Genomic DNA, 19,573 nt, shown 5'->3' on the forward strand with positions numbered 1-19,573 from the left:
GGAGCTATGTGAGGTGTTCGGATACCTCGATGCAAGTAATACGCCCCTATCGCTGTTGTGTCACACCCACTTGCACAGTGAACCGCGTCCTCGGGTTTGGAGAATCTCTAATCACTGTCTCACATACACACTCGTAAATCTACCAATGACGAGTTTATAAGCTTTGTGGCTTCCTATCAGTAGACTCCATGATGATAGGTTCAGCCATGTGGAGTGAAGGAGAAGACGCGAGGTCTCCGGGGAACACAGGGTCACTCACCATGTCTTGTGCACCAGGTCTAAAAACATTGATTTGTGAGTCGTTTTACGTCACTCGTACACGCAAACTGAAGACAGAATGGCACTCGGGGATTTTCTTTCTTTGACTAAAACGAAAACAATGGGTCGCTAGGATTTAAAGACAAGTATTGTACTTCTCTTTAAAAACAACAGCACATGACGACCTTGAAATCGATCCTTAAGTGCCACCACGGCAACTAATTCAGTACTATTAAGGGATTAGATGCCAAAACATATCCTACTTCTTGAGCCTTTATGCTCAACCTACTCAGTATTGTCTACAAGAAAACGTTATAATCAAAGTCTTATGAGTACACAAAGCATGAAATTAAGGCCAATATCTATCAATGATATCCCATATTTGTTCCTGCATTTCAGCGAAGCGAAATTAATTCTGGTTATCTGGTATTGTAGGTAAAATGGATAGAATTATTCTTCGTCGGGCAGTTAATGGAAGACCTCGGGCTTCTGCAAATGATAATGCCCTGACAAATAGCGTTACCCTTATAGTGAAGCATGTTGGGAAATGTTTTCTTGGTTTAAGAATAGGCTATCATAATCCATACACATTTATAAACAAAGCTTGTGATCACAATACCAAAGTAGATTTAATGCATCAACTCCTCAAGATATCTCTCTCAGATGATCATAAATTGACAAAGTACGTTGAAATAAAAGCCTCATTACTGGCCAATTTCTCTTCTGTTGCTTTTTGCAGAGATCATGCAGCGACCATTACAAGAAAGTAAATTGTATTTTTAAATTACGTATGGAATACGAAGCTAAATGGTGAACGATAAATCATAACAACTAGTTTAGGAACAGAGAACACGTTTTGTCCCTGTTTATAACTGACTGTTCATTGTATAGCTCAGCCACCGAGGCTTCCACAAAAAATGAAAGTCCGACAAACTGGTAGTCTACATCACGTACTTTGAGTACCCCTCTGACAAGTGTAAATTGGCACGGCTCCCATGACCGAAAGCTATGAATACACAATGCTATTTGGAAAGTGGTCAAATGTAACAAATGTTATATTTGGGATAACACTTTCTCAGTACGTGATGAAGACTGCCAGTTGTCGGACTTTTCAGTTTGTGGAAACCTCGGTGGCTGAGTGGGTTAGATCGCTGACTTTGTGTGCTGGCGATTAGGTCCCTCACTCTGGCAAGCGTGGGATAGAATCCCGTACGGGACTCAACACAAAAAAGTACGAGAATCTGTACTTTACTAAAAAGGTGTTATCCCAAATAAAACATTTGTTACATTTGACCACATTCTCAAAGGCATTGTGTATTCATATCTTCTCAGTGTGTAATAATATTCCTTGACAATGTTATCATAAAGAAAGTAATTATAGCAGGGCGGTGAGTAAGCAGCTTAAATGAGGAGATGAACAAATCACTATCTTACATGCAGTGGATTCTTATATGTTTTGTTGTGCTTGGTTAATTAGGAGATAAACATACTGTGTTTTCAATATAGAGCTAGGTTACCTGTAGATTTAACCGCGCTAAATTGAATGTTAAATTTAGCGCGGTTAAATCTACAGGTAACCTAGCTCTACATTGAAAACACAGTATGTTTATCTCCATTACTAAATATATATAACGCGAACTCTTTGGTGTTAGCAAATATACTGACTGAAGCGGCATGGGTTGAGTTCATTGTTTTGAGTGGGTTATCGATCTGAATTACGGAATCACCGAACAAAATATAGCGCTGTATATACTCAAGCAGTTTGTTTACACCGTAATACTTTACTCGAACATATAACAGGCATTGAAAGCATATGAGCACGGCAACTTGGTAAGCTAACATGAGGTGGGCATCCCTAAAGAAAACAAAACAAGCTTTGCAAGGCTTTCACTCTACAACGCACGTCACTATTATGACGTCACAGTCGTATATAGAAAAGCGCCAAAATTCCAAGCTCTTTGTTGTCTCCAAAACGTAAATACATTCCATTTGTTACGGTGGCCCATAAGGGACATGGACATGGACATATTTCACTTACTTTTATGGTAACCTTTTGCAAATTAACACGATTTGTCATACAACTATGGGATAAATCATGTATAAAAACAACCGAAAACATGTAAAATGTACTTTCAAGTAGCTATAGAATCGCTGAAATGTGAAGCGAAAATGTCAAAAACTAAAATGGAAAAGTTACGAAAAATGAAAATCCTTTTATATGCTTTCACCGCGGTGTAAATATTATCACCACGGTGTAAATATTATCACCCCGGTGTAAATACTTTTTCACTGCGGTGGAAATAGTTTTCTGTAGTTGCATTTTAGTTTTTGACATTTTCGCTTTTGTTTTTGACATTTTTGTTTTTGACTTTGACATTTTCATTTTAGTTTTTGACTTTTTCGTTTTTGTTTTTGACATTTTCATTTTAGTTTTTGATATTTTCGCTTCACTTTTCAGCGATTCAATAACTTCTTTACACATAATTTATCACATATTTGTATGACAAATCGTGTTAATTTGCAAAAGGTTACGATAACAGTAAGTGAAATATCAAAATATTGAAAAACAGACTCCATGTCCCTTATGGGCCACCGTACTTTGTAGATTTCTTTCGTGTTTTCTGCACGAAATGTATTGCCACACATCCTTGAATATTGTAGTAACTGCATATGTGCATTTTGTAACCTGTAATTGTAGATATAATTATTTAAATATGCCTACTGACAATGACTGAAAATAGTACTATTCTATGAATATTAGCTTCCGCGGTGATGCAAACCAGCTCTTTCAACCATAGGGGGTTTATTGTGATTTAATAGCCTCTGATTGACCAATCAGAATCGGGTAAATTCCAAATTCATGGTAGAACTGTGTATGGCGTCAGGTCCCCACCTGACTTTGTTTTGACAAGAAGGCATTGATTCACATTGAGCCCTGAAAGAAATAGCTCATAGCAACATGTATTCAAAAATAGAAGTCGTTTCTCTTGACCTGGTTTTGAAGTTTCTTTAGGAGTGATTCTGTTGGCAAATTGTATTGAGAGAGCCTGTTTTGGGGGGTTGAGATATTCATTCATTGTACATACACCTTGTGACATGTTTTCGAACGCCTACATAACATATAATTAGTATTATGCTGAATCCAGGGATGCGTTGTGAAGTATCAACACTCTATGGCTGCATACCAATTATACACCCCATGTCATCATAACAAAAAAAATGTAAAAGACACAAGAAAGAGCTTTGACAAATATTGCGCAACATAGGACTGACACACCTGAATCAATATATGCACTCTTCTGCACTCCTGATGTCATTTTTATGATGGGGCGGTCGGGTAGCCTAGTGGTAAAGCGTTCGCTCGTCACGCCGAAGACCCGAGTTCGACTTTGTTTTAGATATATTCTTGACTTTGATAAAGGTGAGATAATTTACTTTTAAACGTCCTACAGTCATGACCCAGAAGCAATAAAGTCCTCATATCTTGTCATATATTCCATTTACATTATTTATTCCGTTTCTTAAAGCCCTAATGGGATAGTGTAGTAGTGGGGTTATTAAAAAGCAACTTTGCAGATGTACCTTCTCAAATAAGTTCCGCACTCTTATCTGAATACCTTATATAAAGTATACCACAGCTTGATACTGTTCAGACCAAACCGCCTATATTTATCGCAGCACGAGCGCCCTATGAGGAGATGGTATCACAGCATCTACATCAAACGGTGTATTCGAATTAATGGGACATGTGTACCAGATCTTCACGGAAGTCCATCTAGTATACAGAATGGTCTATCGGCGCAATCTTTGAGATTGATATGTGATAACGTTCTTGTGTATATGTATATACTGTGTGATACACATTGGTGCATTTATATGATCAATGTGTGCATATGTAAAACATTCTGCTGCATGGTAGAAGCTGTTACAAGTTTATGTAAAACAGTCTGGTAAAGTAGTGGTTTATGTGTGGTGGGAGCTGGTTTATGTATGAGAGAAGCTTGTTTGTGTGTGATAGAAACTTGTTTATGTGTGGTAGAAACTGGTTTATGTGTGATAGAAGTTTGTTTAAGTGTGATAGAAGCTGGTGTATGTGTGATAGAAGCTTGTTTAAGTGTGATAGAAGCTTGTTTGTGTGTGACAGAAACTTGTTCATGTGTGATAGAAGCTTGTTTATGTGTGGTAGAACCTGAATTATGTGTGGCAGAAGCTTGTTTATTTGTGGTTGAAGCTGGTTTATGTGTGAATAAAGCTTGTTTATGAGTGAAAGAAGCTTCTTTATGTGTGAAAGAAGCTTTTTTTATGTGTGAAAGAAGCTTGTTTATGTGTGGTAGAATCTGATTTTGTGTGTGTAAGAAAGTTGTTTATGTGTGATAGAAGCTTGTTTATGTGTGGCAGAAGCTTGTTTATGTGTGGTAGAGCCTGATTTATGTGTGAACGAGGCTTGTTTATGTGTTGTAGAAGCTTGTTTATGTGATACAGAAGCTTGTTTATGTATGACAGAAGCTAGTTATGTGTGATAGAAGCTGATTAATATGTCGTAGAAGCTGGTTTATTTGTAATGGAAGTTCGCATAACATATAATTCGGGCGGTGGTAAATATTATATACACATTGGTGCGTTTATATGATCAATGTGTGCATATGTAATACATTCTGCTGTATGGTAGAAGCTGTGACAAATTTATGTAATAAAGTCTGGTAAAGTAGTGGTTTATGTGTGATAGAAATTGGTTTATGTGTGGTGCAAGCTTGTTTATGTGTGGTTGAACCTGATTTATGTGTGAACGAAGCTTGTTTATGTTTGGTAGAAGCTGGTTTATGTGTGGTAGAAGCTTCTTTATGTGTGGTAGAAGATTGTCCATGTGCGTAGAAGCTTGGTATGTGTGACAGAAGCTTGTTTATGTGTGGTAAAAGATGGTTTATTTGTTGTAGAAGCTGGTTTATTTGTTGTGGAACCTGGTTTATGAATGGTAGAAGCTTGTTTATTTGTGGTTGAAGCTGGTTTATGTGTGGTAGAAGCTGGTTTATTTTGTGGTTGAAGCTTGTTTATTTGTTGTAGAAGCTGGTTTATTTGTGGTGGAACCTGGTTTATGTATGGTAGAAGCTTGTTTATGTGTGGTAGAAGCTGGTTTATTTGTGGTTGAAGCTTGTTTATGTGTGGTAGAAGCTTGTTTATGTGTGGTAGAAGCTGGTTTATTTTGTGGTTGAAGCTTGTTTATTTGTGGTAGAAGCTCGTTTATGTGTTGTAGAAGCTTGTTTATGTTTGAACGAAGCTTGTTTATGTGCGGGAGAAGCTTGTTTATGTGTGGTAGAGCTTGTTTGTGTGTGGTTGAAGCTTGTTTATGTGTGACAGAAGCTTGTTTATGTGTGACAAAAGCTTGTTTAAGTGTGGCAGAAGCTGTTTTATGTATAGTAGAAGCTGATTATAATTAATATGTCGTAGAATCTGGTTTATTTGTAATAGAAGTTCGCATAACATATAATTCGGGCGTTGATAAATATTTAATTGAATCTCGTGTGTAGAAAAGAGGGGCGTTAATCGAAATGATGTCTTCTTGTGTGACACAAATAGGGGAGTGGAAGTTCTTGAGTCGCGCATATATCAGTGAGGCTGATATGACCGTGTACAAGTCGTTGCCTTGACAGTTGCAATGTGTTTCTCTACGTGTGTCTGTGATAGCATCTAAAGGCTCTTAACGTTAAGTATGGTCACCCACTGGCGTTACAAAGATGAGGGACAGGTATTGTCCAAACGAAATACTTCATGAATGTTATAAATATATGATGAGGTACGCAAAGATCTATGGTCACACCCATCTGAATAAAACAACGTTAACTTGAACTTTGAAATCGTCCGTCAAACTTTTAGGAGTTATATATATGTTCAATAACATTACAAATTATGCAAAAAGAACAAAAGCTGTCTGATAGATTTAATTAAATATTTAATGCCTATATACCTAAGTTCCATCACATGTATGAATAATTTTTTTACATATGTGACAATTTACCACTGACTAAACAAAGGACATAATATTATTGCATATACAGTAATTTCATTTTCGCATACTATATACTTTGAAGTGATAACGAATATCAATTTCGTTACACCAGAACGTTTACTGAAACGCAAAAGCTTGTTATCGTGTTCTGCAGTAAAATTGGGAATATTCCGCGGATATTCGCGAATAAGTTGCAAATATTGGCGAATAATTTGCTAATAATTTGCGAATAATTTGCGAATAATGTTTTATGACACTAATTTGGAGTTTTATGGGACTATCACGCTGACAACGCGTGGCGGACCATGACAATACACTCCATACATGTACAATGTATTCTACGATGTTACACTGTGATTGAATTTGCAGGTCCATGTAATGTTTGATAACTACATGTGAAGAACATAAAATATTCCTTCTGTAATAATGTTGTCATGAAATTATTTGTTTGACATGAATATTTGATTTACGATCAATTTGCATTCTGTCTCTTGTCTTGAACAAATCTACATGTATACATTTATCTACTAGCATATACCAGCATGTAGTAGTTTGATAAATACCACAATGGCAATTGTTATATTACAGTTGATGTAAGTACATATACGTGTACTTGGTTAAAATACACAAACAATGTACATGTATGGAGGGACGTCCTGATTAGTGTGGCCATACAGTTAACGTTGATAACAATATGAAGTGCCTTGCATGTACTCCTACAAAGTAATTATTATATACGCATTTGCATTAGACGCACACGCTTCAATTCCAATGTTATTTAAATTAAAACCAACTATTTAATATGGATATTTCTGTGTGTAAGTGCCAGGTGTCACTGTGACATAACAGTAGACATTGTACATTAGAAGGTTATGACAATCAGATAGACGGTCAGTAAGACAGCTAATTGTCTTGTATTAGTTTGTAATTAATGTGTTATGTACATCAATTGTCGTCAGTGCATCCAAGCTGTTTTCTACACCTTGACATACCCTTTCTACTGGATGTTTGTGTTATCCAAACAAACAATATGATTGATAACTTAGCTGACTGTATCATGATATGTTTTGAGTATGCAAATACATCTTTCAAGATTTTCCATATTTCGCCCTGTGCGGTGTGATACCAGGGTCAGGTAATTATACTCAGTCGCTCATATCCATGACATATTTCACATATTGTCTATAAAGTTGTATACAAGGGTCAGATAAATAATTTTTGCGATTTTCACTTGGATATGAAACAGCGCAGTATGTTTTAGAATGATCAGTTCAATGTGGCAAAAACAACACAATGTACATGTATAATGTGAACAACTCTCAAGCGAAAATAACTGTATACTGATTTAAGTTAAATATGTGAGCAAATAGTGTTAGTTAATGACAATTAAATAACCAGGTTTAATTGTTTTGACCTTTGGTATTTAGTTATTGTGTAAACAAGATATGCATGTAGTTATTACACTCTAGTGACAAAACTGACTTCTCTATCGCCCCACTTATATTCCCAGTTGGAATAAGCCATTGAACTCCCTTATGTAAATATTTGATTTCCATCCATGTTCATTTTGCTGGAGAAATTGTGCACTAATCATATGTAACCGAGTCACAGACACAGGTGATAACAAACTCAAGCAACATGAACACTGTGGTTTTGAAAGCACTTTAAGAAAACAAACTAATGTTTCTCACAATATGACCATTGCCAAAACAAAAGCAGTGCTGTAGCTTTTTCCATAAAATCTGAAATATACTGTCAATATTTAAGAGAACAAACTAATGTTTATCACAATATGACCATTGCCAAAACAAAGGAACCGTTTTTAAGTACTTACAAAAGCAGTGTTGTAGTTTGTTCCATAAAATCGGAAAGGCGGCTGTAGACTGAGGGAGGGGCCAGAACCATCGTCCAGCCCGGGGGTGGCAATGTGACCCTCGGTATCACCGTATGGAAGCAGCGAGCACTGGACCGACAACACACAAGTGGCCAGCAGCCATACAGGCCAGAGGACTTGACGACTCATTTCCAGGTCAGTGCAGTGTGGACTCTCTGCAACATACCATCACTGGTATCACTTCCACATCCTACACGTACATCAGCAGCAGATATATCCTCCTTACTCCAGACACTCCAGACTCCAGAAACATGGTCCGTTATATTCTGATAATATCCATACGTTTTAGGAAACCAAACATTCGTGTATACGCGAACATTGCATACCTATCTGCCAAATATATTTACACGTGTTATCCAGTTACACATGAAAGCAAATCCAATTTAATTTTTTTTAAACTATCGCATTGATGTAAGACTGGGACTTCAGTTACATCTTACCTTAAAATATGTAGTTGCTAAATGGTCCAATTGGATAAACAATGAGAACCTGGCGACGCCCTTACCTTGATGATTCCCGTGACAAGATATGATTTAACTCTATCCCTTTATACAACAGTAATACGAAAGATTCCCAAGAGAAATACAATAGACGTAAGTTTCACTTGTCATTTTTATCTCATTCACAAACTACAGGTAGTTCCATTCAGAAAATCCAAAGTGATTCGGGAACATATCACAGGTAAGCCGAACACGCAGGGAGACAGAATACCTGCAGATACCCTGAATATACCCACATGACTGCTGTGACGGTATCGACAGAGTGGGTTGTACCTCTTGTTCGTGAGTCAACCCACTGCAGTGACTCATACTCTCTATGGCTGGCGTTGATGGCGGTCCCCTCCCCAGAACATCGCACCCGTCATGGAGCGGGTGGCAGAAGCAGGGTGTTTGGTGATTGATGGGCCACTGAGATGAGATTATTGCACGACCCACATGCTTATCTTAAACCCTCCAGATCGTACCCGGTGATTACACTGTACAGACCCGAGAAGCTCATCTTTCATACAAAGGTGTCATTGGAGCCACACAGGCGTGTAACGTGTTTGTCTGAGAAATAATACATTTTCAAGATGAGTTATGTGTTATGGTTTTGCGAAGATATATTTGCTTTTTAGTATTATCGTAAAGGACACATTCCATTTTCAGTAAATGTTTATCTTAAGCATCTTTTAATCTGGTTAAAGTAGCGAATAAAGATCCACACGCCATCTATTTAGATGGGAAACTTGGCTTACAATGCACAAAGCGAACAGTGGCTATAATTTACTTACGAGCAATAGGATTTTATGTTTATCATTTAGCCCCCTGAAGAGATCGTTATTGACAGGAATATGTACCCGGTGAAATATTGTGTTACAGTCACAGCAACTTGCAGGAACAACTTTAAGCTCCATATTGTTATCACTACCGTTATTTACACGTTGTCATATATACCATTCAGGTATGTGCTTCAGGCAACATGTCAAGTGATGTACAATATTCAGGCATGTGTCTCAGGCAACATGTCAATTGATGTACAATATTCAGGCATGTGTCTCAGGCAACATGTCAAGTGATGTACAATATTCAGGCATGTATCTCAGGCAACATGTCAAATGATGTACAATGCTCAGGTATGTCTCAGGCAACAGGTAAATTCATGTACAATATTCAGGCATTTGTCTCAGGCAACATGTCAAGTGATGTACAATATTCAGGTATGTGTCTCAAGCAACATGTCAAGTGATGTACAATATTCAGGTATGTGTCTCAGGCAACATGTCAAGTGATGTACAATATTCAGGCATGTGTCTCAGGCAACATGTAAAGTGATGTACAATGCTCAGGTGTGTCTCAGGCAACATGTAATGTGATGTACAATGTTCAGGTATGTCTCAGGCAACATGTAAATTCATGTGCAATATTCAGGCATGTCTCAGGTAACATGTAAAGTCATGTGCAATATTCAGGTATGTCTCAGGTAACATGTAAAGTCATGTGCAATGTTAAGGTTTGTCACAGGCAACATGTAAAGTCATGTACAATGTTCAGGTAAGTTCCCCAGGCAACCTGTAAAGTCATGTGCAATATTCAGGTATGTCTCAGGCAACCTGAAAAGTCATGTACAATATTCAGGTGTGTCTCAGGCAACATATAAAGTGATGTACAATATTCAGGCATTATGTGTCTCAGGCAACATGTCAAGTCATGTGTAATATTCCGGTATGTGTCTCAGGCAACATGTAAATTCATTTACAATGTCCAGGTGTGTCTCAGGAAACATATAAAGTGATGTACAATATTCAGGCATTATGTTTCTCAGGCAACATGTCAAGACATGTACAATGTTCAGGTATGTTTCTCAGGCAACATCTAAAGTAATTATCCCAGGTATGTGTTTCAGGCACGCACAGCCTCGAATGATCCATTTCAGTTTACCTGTAAAGTCAAATCAATTGCAGCATGCCTACATGGCTTATTAGATTAAAACATATTCAATTTGGCATTCCACAAACCAACATTTCACTACATTCTTAAACTGGTGGCACAGATACATGTATAAAATAATTGTGTTTCTATCCTTTCCTCGTGGTATCTGCACCTACGGTATTCACGGATGTTCAACAGTAACGCACCCTACCACACCCAGATCACTAAATACCAGTAATAGTACTAACACTGGCATATGTGTGTGACTTTAATCAACATTAAGCAATGTGGTTATATTCAAAGCTATAATGAGACGGATTCGTCCGGGGAAACACTGGACTGTGTGATGTGAGTATGTATTTCACCATACATCAAGGGCCGTCCGGTTTTTGCCACGTGTATATGGGTATTTGATGATCAAAAAGGGGATGATCACGTGACTCGATTACGTGATATCAGCTATTACATTTCACTGAAAATAGTTTATATTTCAACCTATAATCTACATGCTTGTAACTCACCACAAAGACACTCGCTTGCCTTATCGGTTTGTCTTGTACAAAACAAACACCTGATAGCCTATTTTAATGATCATGTCTCAAGTTTAAGTAGCGTAACATAAACACCAGATTGAGAGTGTTTATTGGTAACTTAAGTTAATGTCATATAATGTCAGAGACCAAGTGTATATCAAACATCTCAGTCACAAGACACCTAAAAAACCCTGGATGATATCAGTTCTCACAACATGACTACAACAATGGCACGCCAGACAAATCGACAACATTTTTAAAAAATGCAAGAGACGTATATTTAAACCTTCAACGGTTCATATGACCACCACTAGAAACTAACGACAGTATCGATGACCAGCCTCTGTGTTACCACTGTAGTGACGTCTTAATGTAAATGTAACACCGGTGTTTAGCGATTGAAATCTAAAACGTTGCAACAATTGCAATAAAGATAGCATCCACACCATCTTGACATTAGATAGACATCAAACTTCTGAATGCCACTCTTTAGAAGAGGTGAGGTGAAATGGGGTTTAACGTCGCGTCCAAGATTTTTGCACTTATATAGCGACGTGCATGTACGTGTGTGTGTTTGTGTGGCTGCTTGTACTAGTCCGGACTGATGCCGTCTTTTGGTATGACGCGATCGGGGATCGAACCCCGGACCTTATGCTCTCCGGGCGGACTCTTTAGAAGATCATCTTAAGACTTGTACGCGTTATTAGATACACTTTCCACGATATCTTGAAACTTTCCAATACATTTTGAACACAATTAGCGTTGGGTTAAAGGTAAACATTAATTCTAACAATGATGATGTTATGTAACCAAGATACTAGTATTTACCTCTATTCTACTGCTGTGAACAACGAGCGGGCAGATGCTGTCCAGGTGTAGACATATTCCCTGAAGCTGTTCCATTCATGATTGTTGAAAGAATTATTCTGTCAAGTATCAATATATCATTGTTGAAGAGTTTATTAAAAAGAAAAGGTTCGTGAACTTGTTTGTAGCCTAGTTGATTGACAATCAGTCAACACTGTCTCAAAACAACGTTGAGTGTCTCTTTAATACTAGTATGGGATGCTCAGTGATGTAATGCATATGATGGCGTCTTTGTATTAAATACATCACCATCGAATAACTATTTCTTTTTTGTTTCATTTTAGCCACCATCAAACATGAGTGTATACATACTATTATCCAGTAGGTTTTGTCTTGCACTCTGTCACATTCTTTTTATCTAAACAGGTCGGTACTTTTAAGGTGTTAAACTGATATTAATTTAATGTCGTAAAGAAAATTGGTCATATAAACCTCAAGTCTATCGACCCCTGGATGTTGAGTACAATCTAAACAGAGGTTAACAACTTTACTGTCAAATAACCTTTACTGAATCGTTGATATTAATCTAATTCACCAATAAAGTATGTCCCATAAATATGTTTATTAAGAAATTATAAGGAATTTTTAACTTTGTTTATTTATCTATTGTAATTATCTTAATCCCAGAGATACTACGCCATGATGTCGACAACTCTTGAATACGTACGACGAATTTGTTTTTGAGAATCTGAGATTTAGCTAATTTCACAATATAGATAACTCATGCTATAAGGTGCTGGGTAGTATTAAACAATAATTCAAATAACATTATTGCACCTAATAGGTCATATGTTTTAAATATAATAAACAAGGGCATCCTATGTTTCTTGTGTCTGTCTTTTACGCTGTCGTTTGTTGTGTTTTCATAACCTGTAAGTATCCGACACAGACGATGTTAGTAGAACCGTCGTGTAATGAACTAAACACAAAGCACCATTTATATTTGTATCTCCATATAATTCAAGAGACAAATTCGTAAAAACACTCATGATCACGGCTCATTGTACAGTACTTTTGATACGTTGTTATGAGTGACGTTGTATATTTGTGTGGTTCACAAGGGGTTCAGTTGGGGTGGACGGTGTCATGCTTGATTGAGTTAAACATCCTGTCCCACGTGCTTGTGGGGTGATTGGAGTTTGAGTTGGCTTGGTAATTGATTGGTGTGGGCCGATCAACCTTCTGTTGTTGTGTGCTTATGTAGCTTACTTGGAAATTTGTAGGGCAAGTTATCTTATAGAAAACGAAAGGAAAAAAAATGGGAGAGGGAGAAATATGGCCCTACAGAACGAGGGCAGTTCAGCCCAGCGTTATGTCTGGAGAGAGAGTTAGACAAAGGACATATTGACACTTTGGTCGTGAATATTGCTAGAAGGTCCTGTCGACGCTTCGAAGGAGGAAACTGATGTTATCCTGTTATCCCGTGAACTGTGCTATATACGTTGGGAACCTGTGAACAAGGACACGAACTGTATGAGATTGAATACGTTGTGAATGTGATGTCAAGGAATTTGAAGTGTCTATTATCTATATTGTACATTTGTCATATTGCTTAGACTAAACAGATTAACATTGTATATGAGTGCCTTGCCCATTAACTGAGAATTGTTATGTACTTATCTTTGTTTTAATTATCAAATCTGTTTTTCAACTTTTGAGATTTTTGTGTGATTCTTTTAATAGTAATTCGTGGCATTAGCGGGAACCCCTGCCGTTCATCCCACGCGTAGCAACACCACAAAACGAAAAATGAAGATATGATCAATGTTTGTTGTGAGTTGAATAATTGATTTGCCCGGGCATGTGTTTGTGACGGGTGCCACGGTGGGACAGGATACGTTCACCTTTTCGCGAAGACCTGGTATCATCACTATTTGATAGTGATGCATGCTCAGGATAAAGTCGGAATCGTACAATCGACCCTGCTTTCAGCAACGACTTCTGTTGAACATGGAAAGAGTTTCATCGCTTTTTTCCAAAGACATAAATAATACCGTATACCTTAGATTATCTTACGGTTGGGCCTAGATAAAGACCACATCCGTCGTCAAGCTGGATAGAACGTCTTTCAGGAAACCGGAAGGTCAGTTGTTCGACCCCGTCTGCGTCATACACAAAGTCGCTAAAAGATGAAACTTGTTGCTACCCTACACTAAGGTGCTAAATAAGTACTGGGGTATCCATGTTGAGACTGAAGCACGGTAGCACTATAAAACTGGTAATATTCCTGACTATTAAGAGCACACACACGTACAAGCACGTATGTATAAAAAATACCCATCACCCGGATAACACTAATTGGACCGCCCAGGGCCTACTTTCCTCTCAAATAATTTAATGATTACGACATTTTGAAGGTTCATGGCTGAGTTGTCAGACGGATCCAAGGACGAATAGGATGGCAAAAGAATACTAATCCACACTTGGTGCACAAATTAAACTCTTTACTTTCATTTCAAAATTTCAATTACATTTGAAAAAAAAAATCTGTTGACATATCGCGCACATTATGACACATACCGTTTTTATTTTGGATATAAAGTTTACTTTACAAATGCATTTAATCAACATATACATATTTCATTTTCATAATAGAATAAGATGACACATTGGTTTCTGTATACGTTTCACTGTTAATGTCACTGAAGATACACATTCCTCACGGACAGTCTGGCATGCATAAAGAAGTGGTTTGTCTCTCGCTTTACACACAAGCACGTTAGCTTGATCTGCCAGAATGGCAAGGTTCGCGTCAGCGTTGTGTTCATACGCTGACGAATGGACTTCTATTTGAGTCACTCAGCCAGTCGTGCGTGACACCTTAGCAAGCGAGGCATGAAATTAAACTATCATTCACACGACCCATGTATGCCTGTGTTAACATATATCGACAATACAAGCAAGTATATTACCATTACACTACGGCCCATGTGTATAAGTACTCACGTATCTCACACTAATGTCTACGAAAAAAATTAACCTATGACACTATCGTATACATTTTCGATGTGTGTTATGTCCACATGTTTATGATATCGTCATATATAAAATAGTCATTCAAACAATTCTGCTTTTAACAGAGATTTCTTATGATTAATGGACGGGGTTGTATTTTAATGCCAGGTAGACACACAAACACACACACACACTATATATATATATAAAATCTTCACCGTTCACAAATAAAGCAGCCACACAAACGGCAACTTTTTAGTTTTCCCTCTATATAAGCTAAATTTTGATCATGAACCTACATTGTTTCAAAAAGAGCAACATTTCATTCATAAATACGCGCCTAAGTTATATGTAAAGGCGTAAGTTATTTGTCCATTGTAACCTTGGTATTGTGACGTCATAGTTTTCCTAAATGTTATGACGTCACGTAACTATAATTAGTTACTACTTCATGTCCGTTATTCAGTTATGGCCTGATGAGACTCGTACGAGTTGAAAGCGCTAGACAATTAAAACTGTGTCCAATCTTACTCCACTTATTTAATTATTACTATTTATATAGCATATGTGTGTGTATATATATATAGAATCGCCCCATGTCCTGGTGATCAAACAAGTCCATGAAAACAAGGAAAACATTTTTTTTCAATTGTTTCTTAATGTTTTGACATCTCCACCTTTTGGCTTGGGAGTCTTCATCATTAATAATAGTGTGATTCGTTCGTCTTTTTGCGTATCTTCTCATACTCATCTTCTGTGTTGAACATAAAGAGAAGGTCCACCTGATTTCAGTAGAGATTGGGAAACGTTTTTCTCGCTTTTGATTAACTATCTATCTAATTAAACTGATCAAGTCATAGTTATATTTTATTTCGAATGTTATACATTACATGCCGTAGTAGGCAGATTGTGTCCATACGTTAGAAATATAGAGCATTCCATTTGGTATATTTATGCAATGATAGTAAAGAGGATAAATACAAAAGTACCGTGGACTCTCAAAACGAATGTCAAGCCGATGTTGCTGACAATTTTCCTCTCTACGTTTTGTTTCAGTTTTATTTCACAATCTACGGGGATGTGGTCACAAGCTTCCCTTGTAATAGCCGACCTACCTTTAATGTATATCATAGTACCTGCGATTGAGATAACATATTTTCCTCATTTTTCAATAAATACATTTGTTTGATCCAGATACAGATTGAGGCCATTTTTGTAAATATGTCTTTTAGTCTTTGTGTCAATGATGTAATGACAAGAATTTTTTATTTTTATTTTTTTTCAATTTTTTATTTCTGTTGCATTTTTACACATGGGCTATACAATGTAATACATAGGCAGTAAACAAAAGTTGAGAACAGAATTATTGTGTGGGAAACAAAAGATGACAAGATGACCAAAATTTGTAGAATTTATCGATACTATTACTTATGAGAGCTGTGTATTTTGTAAGCATGTTATATTTGTAAATCTCTTTTTTAAGAAACTGGAAGTTCAGTTACTTTTTTGAATATCTATATTTAAAAATTACGAATTTGCAAAATAAGATAATTACATTTATATGACATAAGAATTACATGGTATATTTTGTTCACATCACACGTAGCCATACATGGATATGATAAACAACTGTGCTATTTTTGTCATTCTTTGTTAATATGTTTCAGAGGGTGAGTGAGTATGGTTTTACATTATAAACATATATTGTAGACTACCAAACTTATATCCTCCAAAAGGTTTATTTTCCCCGGACCTGAGAGGTGAGGTGAGGTGAATTGGGGTTTAACGTCGCGTCCAAGATGATCGCACTTATATAGCGACGTGCATGTACCTGTGTGTGTTTGTGTGGCTGCTTGTACTAGTCCGGACTGATGCTGATTTATAGTGCTAGCCCACTGAGATACCATGCCGCAGTTTAAAATAAATACCCCACTCAGACACAGTATACTGACTCCGAGACGACCAGTCCTTGCTTTAGCACCTTAATGCCGAGCGCCAGACAGGGTAACAACAAGTACCATCTTTTAACGTCTTTTGGTATGACGCGGCCGGAGATCGAACCCCGAACCTTCCGTTCTCCGGGCGGACGCTCTACCACTAGACCACGGATGCGGTCCGGACCTGAGAACAAAGCTGTTTGTTTGTTGCTTAACGCCTCCATAAGCAATAAATATATACCATCTGTGTAACGGCGTGCTGTAAATAAGTCTGGTCTAGACAAACCAGTCCATATTAAGAGCAAAGTCTCACGTCGTCGGTTTAAGATGACATCCAGTCAACCACGTCACAGAATCTGACCGCCATTCCATTAAGTCACCTCGTACGGAAAGCAGAGATAGCTATGGGCTTTTAGCCACAAGGGGTATCGTCAGATAGAAAGCAAAGCAAAACCTCATTTTCCCAGTAATATTAACTCTATTAACCTGATCCTACTATCTAGAGGTAAGAATACTTTGTGATTGAGTGAGTTGGGTTTAACGCCGCTTTTAACACTATTCCAGTTATATCACGGCGTGTCAGCTTAATGTTGAAGGAAAGCCCGAAGTGAAACAGAAACACACGAGCACGGGTATGTTGCTGACAAACCTAGAAACATAATCGGGGCGAACCGAGATTCGAACCTACAATCATAGGTTTCTGGCATGCCCAAGGGACGCAACTCTGCACAGCGAATTGCGGCGCCTTAACGACTGTGCCACCCGTGCCCCCACTGTGTGATTAATGTTTTATATACGTATCAATTAATGACCATTCATGTGACCCTTTCTCAACCAATGTAAATATAGATATAATTTGTAACTGTGATATGTTATTCCGAAAAGGGTATTCGCATGTGTCATTTACTGCATATCCTTCTTGTTTTTTCCTGTGTGCTTCTATTAAATACTATTTCATAATATTGAAGTTCTTTCTTTAGAGAATAACACTTTCTAATTATCACAGATATCGCACAAGACTATTTGTTCTGATTTAGTTGCTTGCAACATAACTCATATTGATAAACATCCTACACTGACTTCTACGATCTCTCACTGGCGGCAGACAGAGACACATAATGAAACACCTTAACCGTAGACCCATCTGCAACATACAGTTTCTTGTTCCCATCCAGGTGCACGGCTGTAGGCCTCCTCAGACCATCCTTCTCCGTGAGTAGAACGTTGACCTTATCCCCGGCTACCTCGTTTACCGTGTTGTTGTGGGGGTCAGCATATATCCCCATTCCCCCATCATACACAGCTCCGGCCGGACCGTTTAGGTACGGGTTTCTGGTGTGCTGATGCACCACATCCCCATCCTCATCTAACATGACTAACGTCGCCATGGTGGAACATGTGACGAGGAGGCATTCGCCTTCAGCAGCCAGACGGCTGGACAGATGGGTTTCAGGAAGCGGTAGAGATCGCAAGCGATGACCTGTGAACGTTACAATGTCTATCCCTGGGCAGTTGGTGTAACTGAGAGCTAAACAGTTATTAGGAAGAGCGGCGATACCGAAGCAGACTTTATTGTCGTACCACGATCCGATCTGAATGCGGGATTCCATTGCCATGACTCTCTTCTTGATTTTGATGAAGTATACATTCCTGGTCTCTGCGGTGAGAGCCACGGTGTCATCCTTCACACACGCCAGACAGCAGGGCTTGAGCATCGGAAGCCGACATGTGACTGCACCCGCCTCCACAAAGTAGAAACTCTTAAGACAGTTGTTACCGCCGTCTGTGAAGACGAGGGTCTGTCCGGAAGTCGCCACGGCCACATCGATAAGACAAGGCTCATATTTGTCTTGCTCAAACCGACATTTTATCGTTTTGATGAAATTAATTGCGTCTCCCGTCATAGATCTTGGCCTTACCATATCCTCAGCCTGTAAAGAATCATTTGCATGAACACTCGCTCTCGACTCCAGAATGTCGCCAATCCTACATTTTCCTTCACTCCACTCAGATTTCACAAACATTATTCTCAATTCGTCTTGGAATGCTGGATTTGAAGTACTATTTTTTATCAACTCGTGTGACTGTGTTTGCAGGGTCTGCATTTTTGCCAACAGTTCATGAACTGGAACATCTGAAGGAAGTAGCGCTGACTTTATATTGTCAACTAGTATAGCTTTCTCCTTAATCTTATCATCCTCACGAGATCTTAACTCGGTGATTCTGTCCGCCTCTTCTTCATATTTTTTGTCAACTTCACCCAATATATTTTTGGTTTCTCTCTGAACTGAACATATTACACTTCTTTCCCAGTTTTTAATTTCTGTGATCACTTCTAGTTTATTCTGGTCAAGGAGTTTCACATATACATCAGTGTTTGCAAGGATAGTGTTTGACCATCCGACTCTCTCTGCAGGCGACTTGCAAGGACCTCCAGTTTTGTCCTTTTCCCATGGAGGACGTCATCAATAGACTCTAGCTTCCCACACTCCCTATGGTTCTTCACAGCACAAACGCTACACACTGCGCATGCACATAATGTACAGTAAAGTTCCAGAGCTTTTCCCGGATGCAGTTCACAGAAGACGTGGCCAGCAACGGCCCTGGCATGGGTCTCGACCAGGTCGCTCAGGTGGAAGTTTGTTCGGAAATCCTTTACCCATACGTGGAGCGGTTTGGTGGGATCAGAGACAGGTGTGGGCTCCCGGCAGTAG

At 38.3% G+C, this 19,573-nt stretch overlaps 1 protein-coding gene across 1 annotated transcript in view; it reads right to left on the reverse strand.

Moving 5' to 3' along the window:
- Positions 1-8,820, reverse strand: part of LOC124142240 (uncharacterized threonine-rich GPI-anchored glycoprotein PJ4664.02-like) — a 37,515-nt gene extending 28,695 nt beyond the window's left edge. The window contains exons 1-2 of the mRNA XM_048399335.1: positions 8,597-8,820; positions 8,097-8,311 (exon numbers count right to left, since the gene is read on the reverse strand). Coding sequence (XP_048255292.1) covers positions 8,097-8,285 — 189 coding nt within the window. The 5' untranslated portion in view covers positions 8,286-8,311; positions 8,597-8,820. The remainder of the gene's footprint in view (positions 1-8,096; positions 8,312-8,596) is intronic.
- Between the last annotated feature and the right edge of the window lie 10,753 nt (positions 8,821-19,573).

Source organism: Haliotis rufescens, unplaced genomic scaffold, assembly GCF_023055435.1.
Source record: "Haliotis rufescens isolate VD_foot unplaced genomic scaffold, xgHalRufe1.0.p SCAF_2, whole genome shotgun sequence".
Lineage (NCBI taxonomy): Eukaryota > Metazoa > Mollusca > Gastropoda > Lepetellida > Haliotidae > Haliotis > Haliotis rufescens.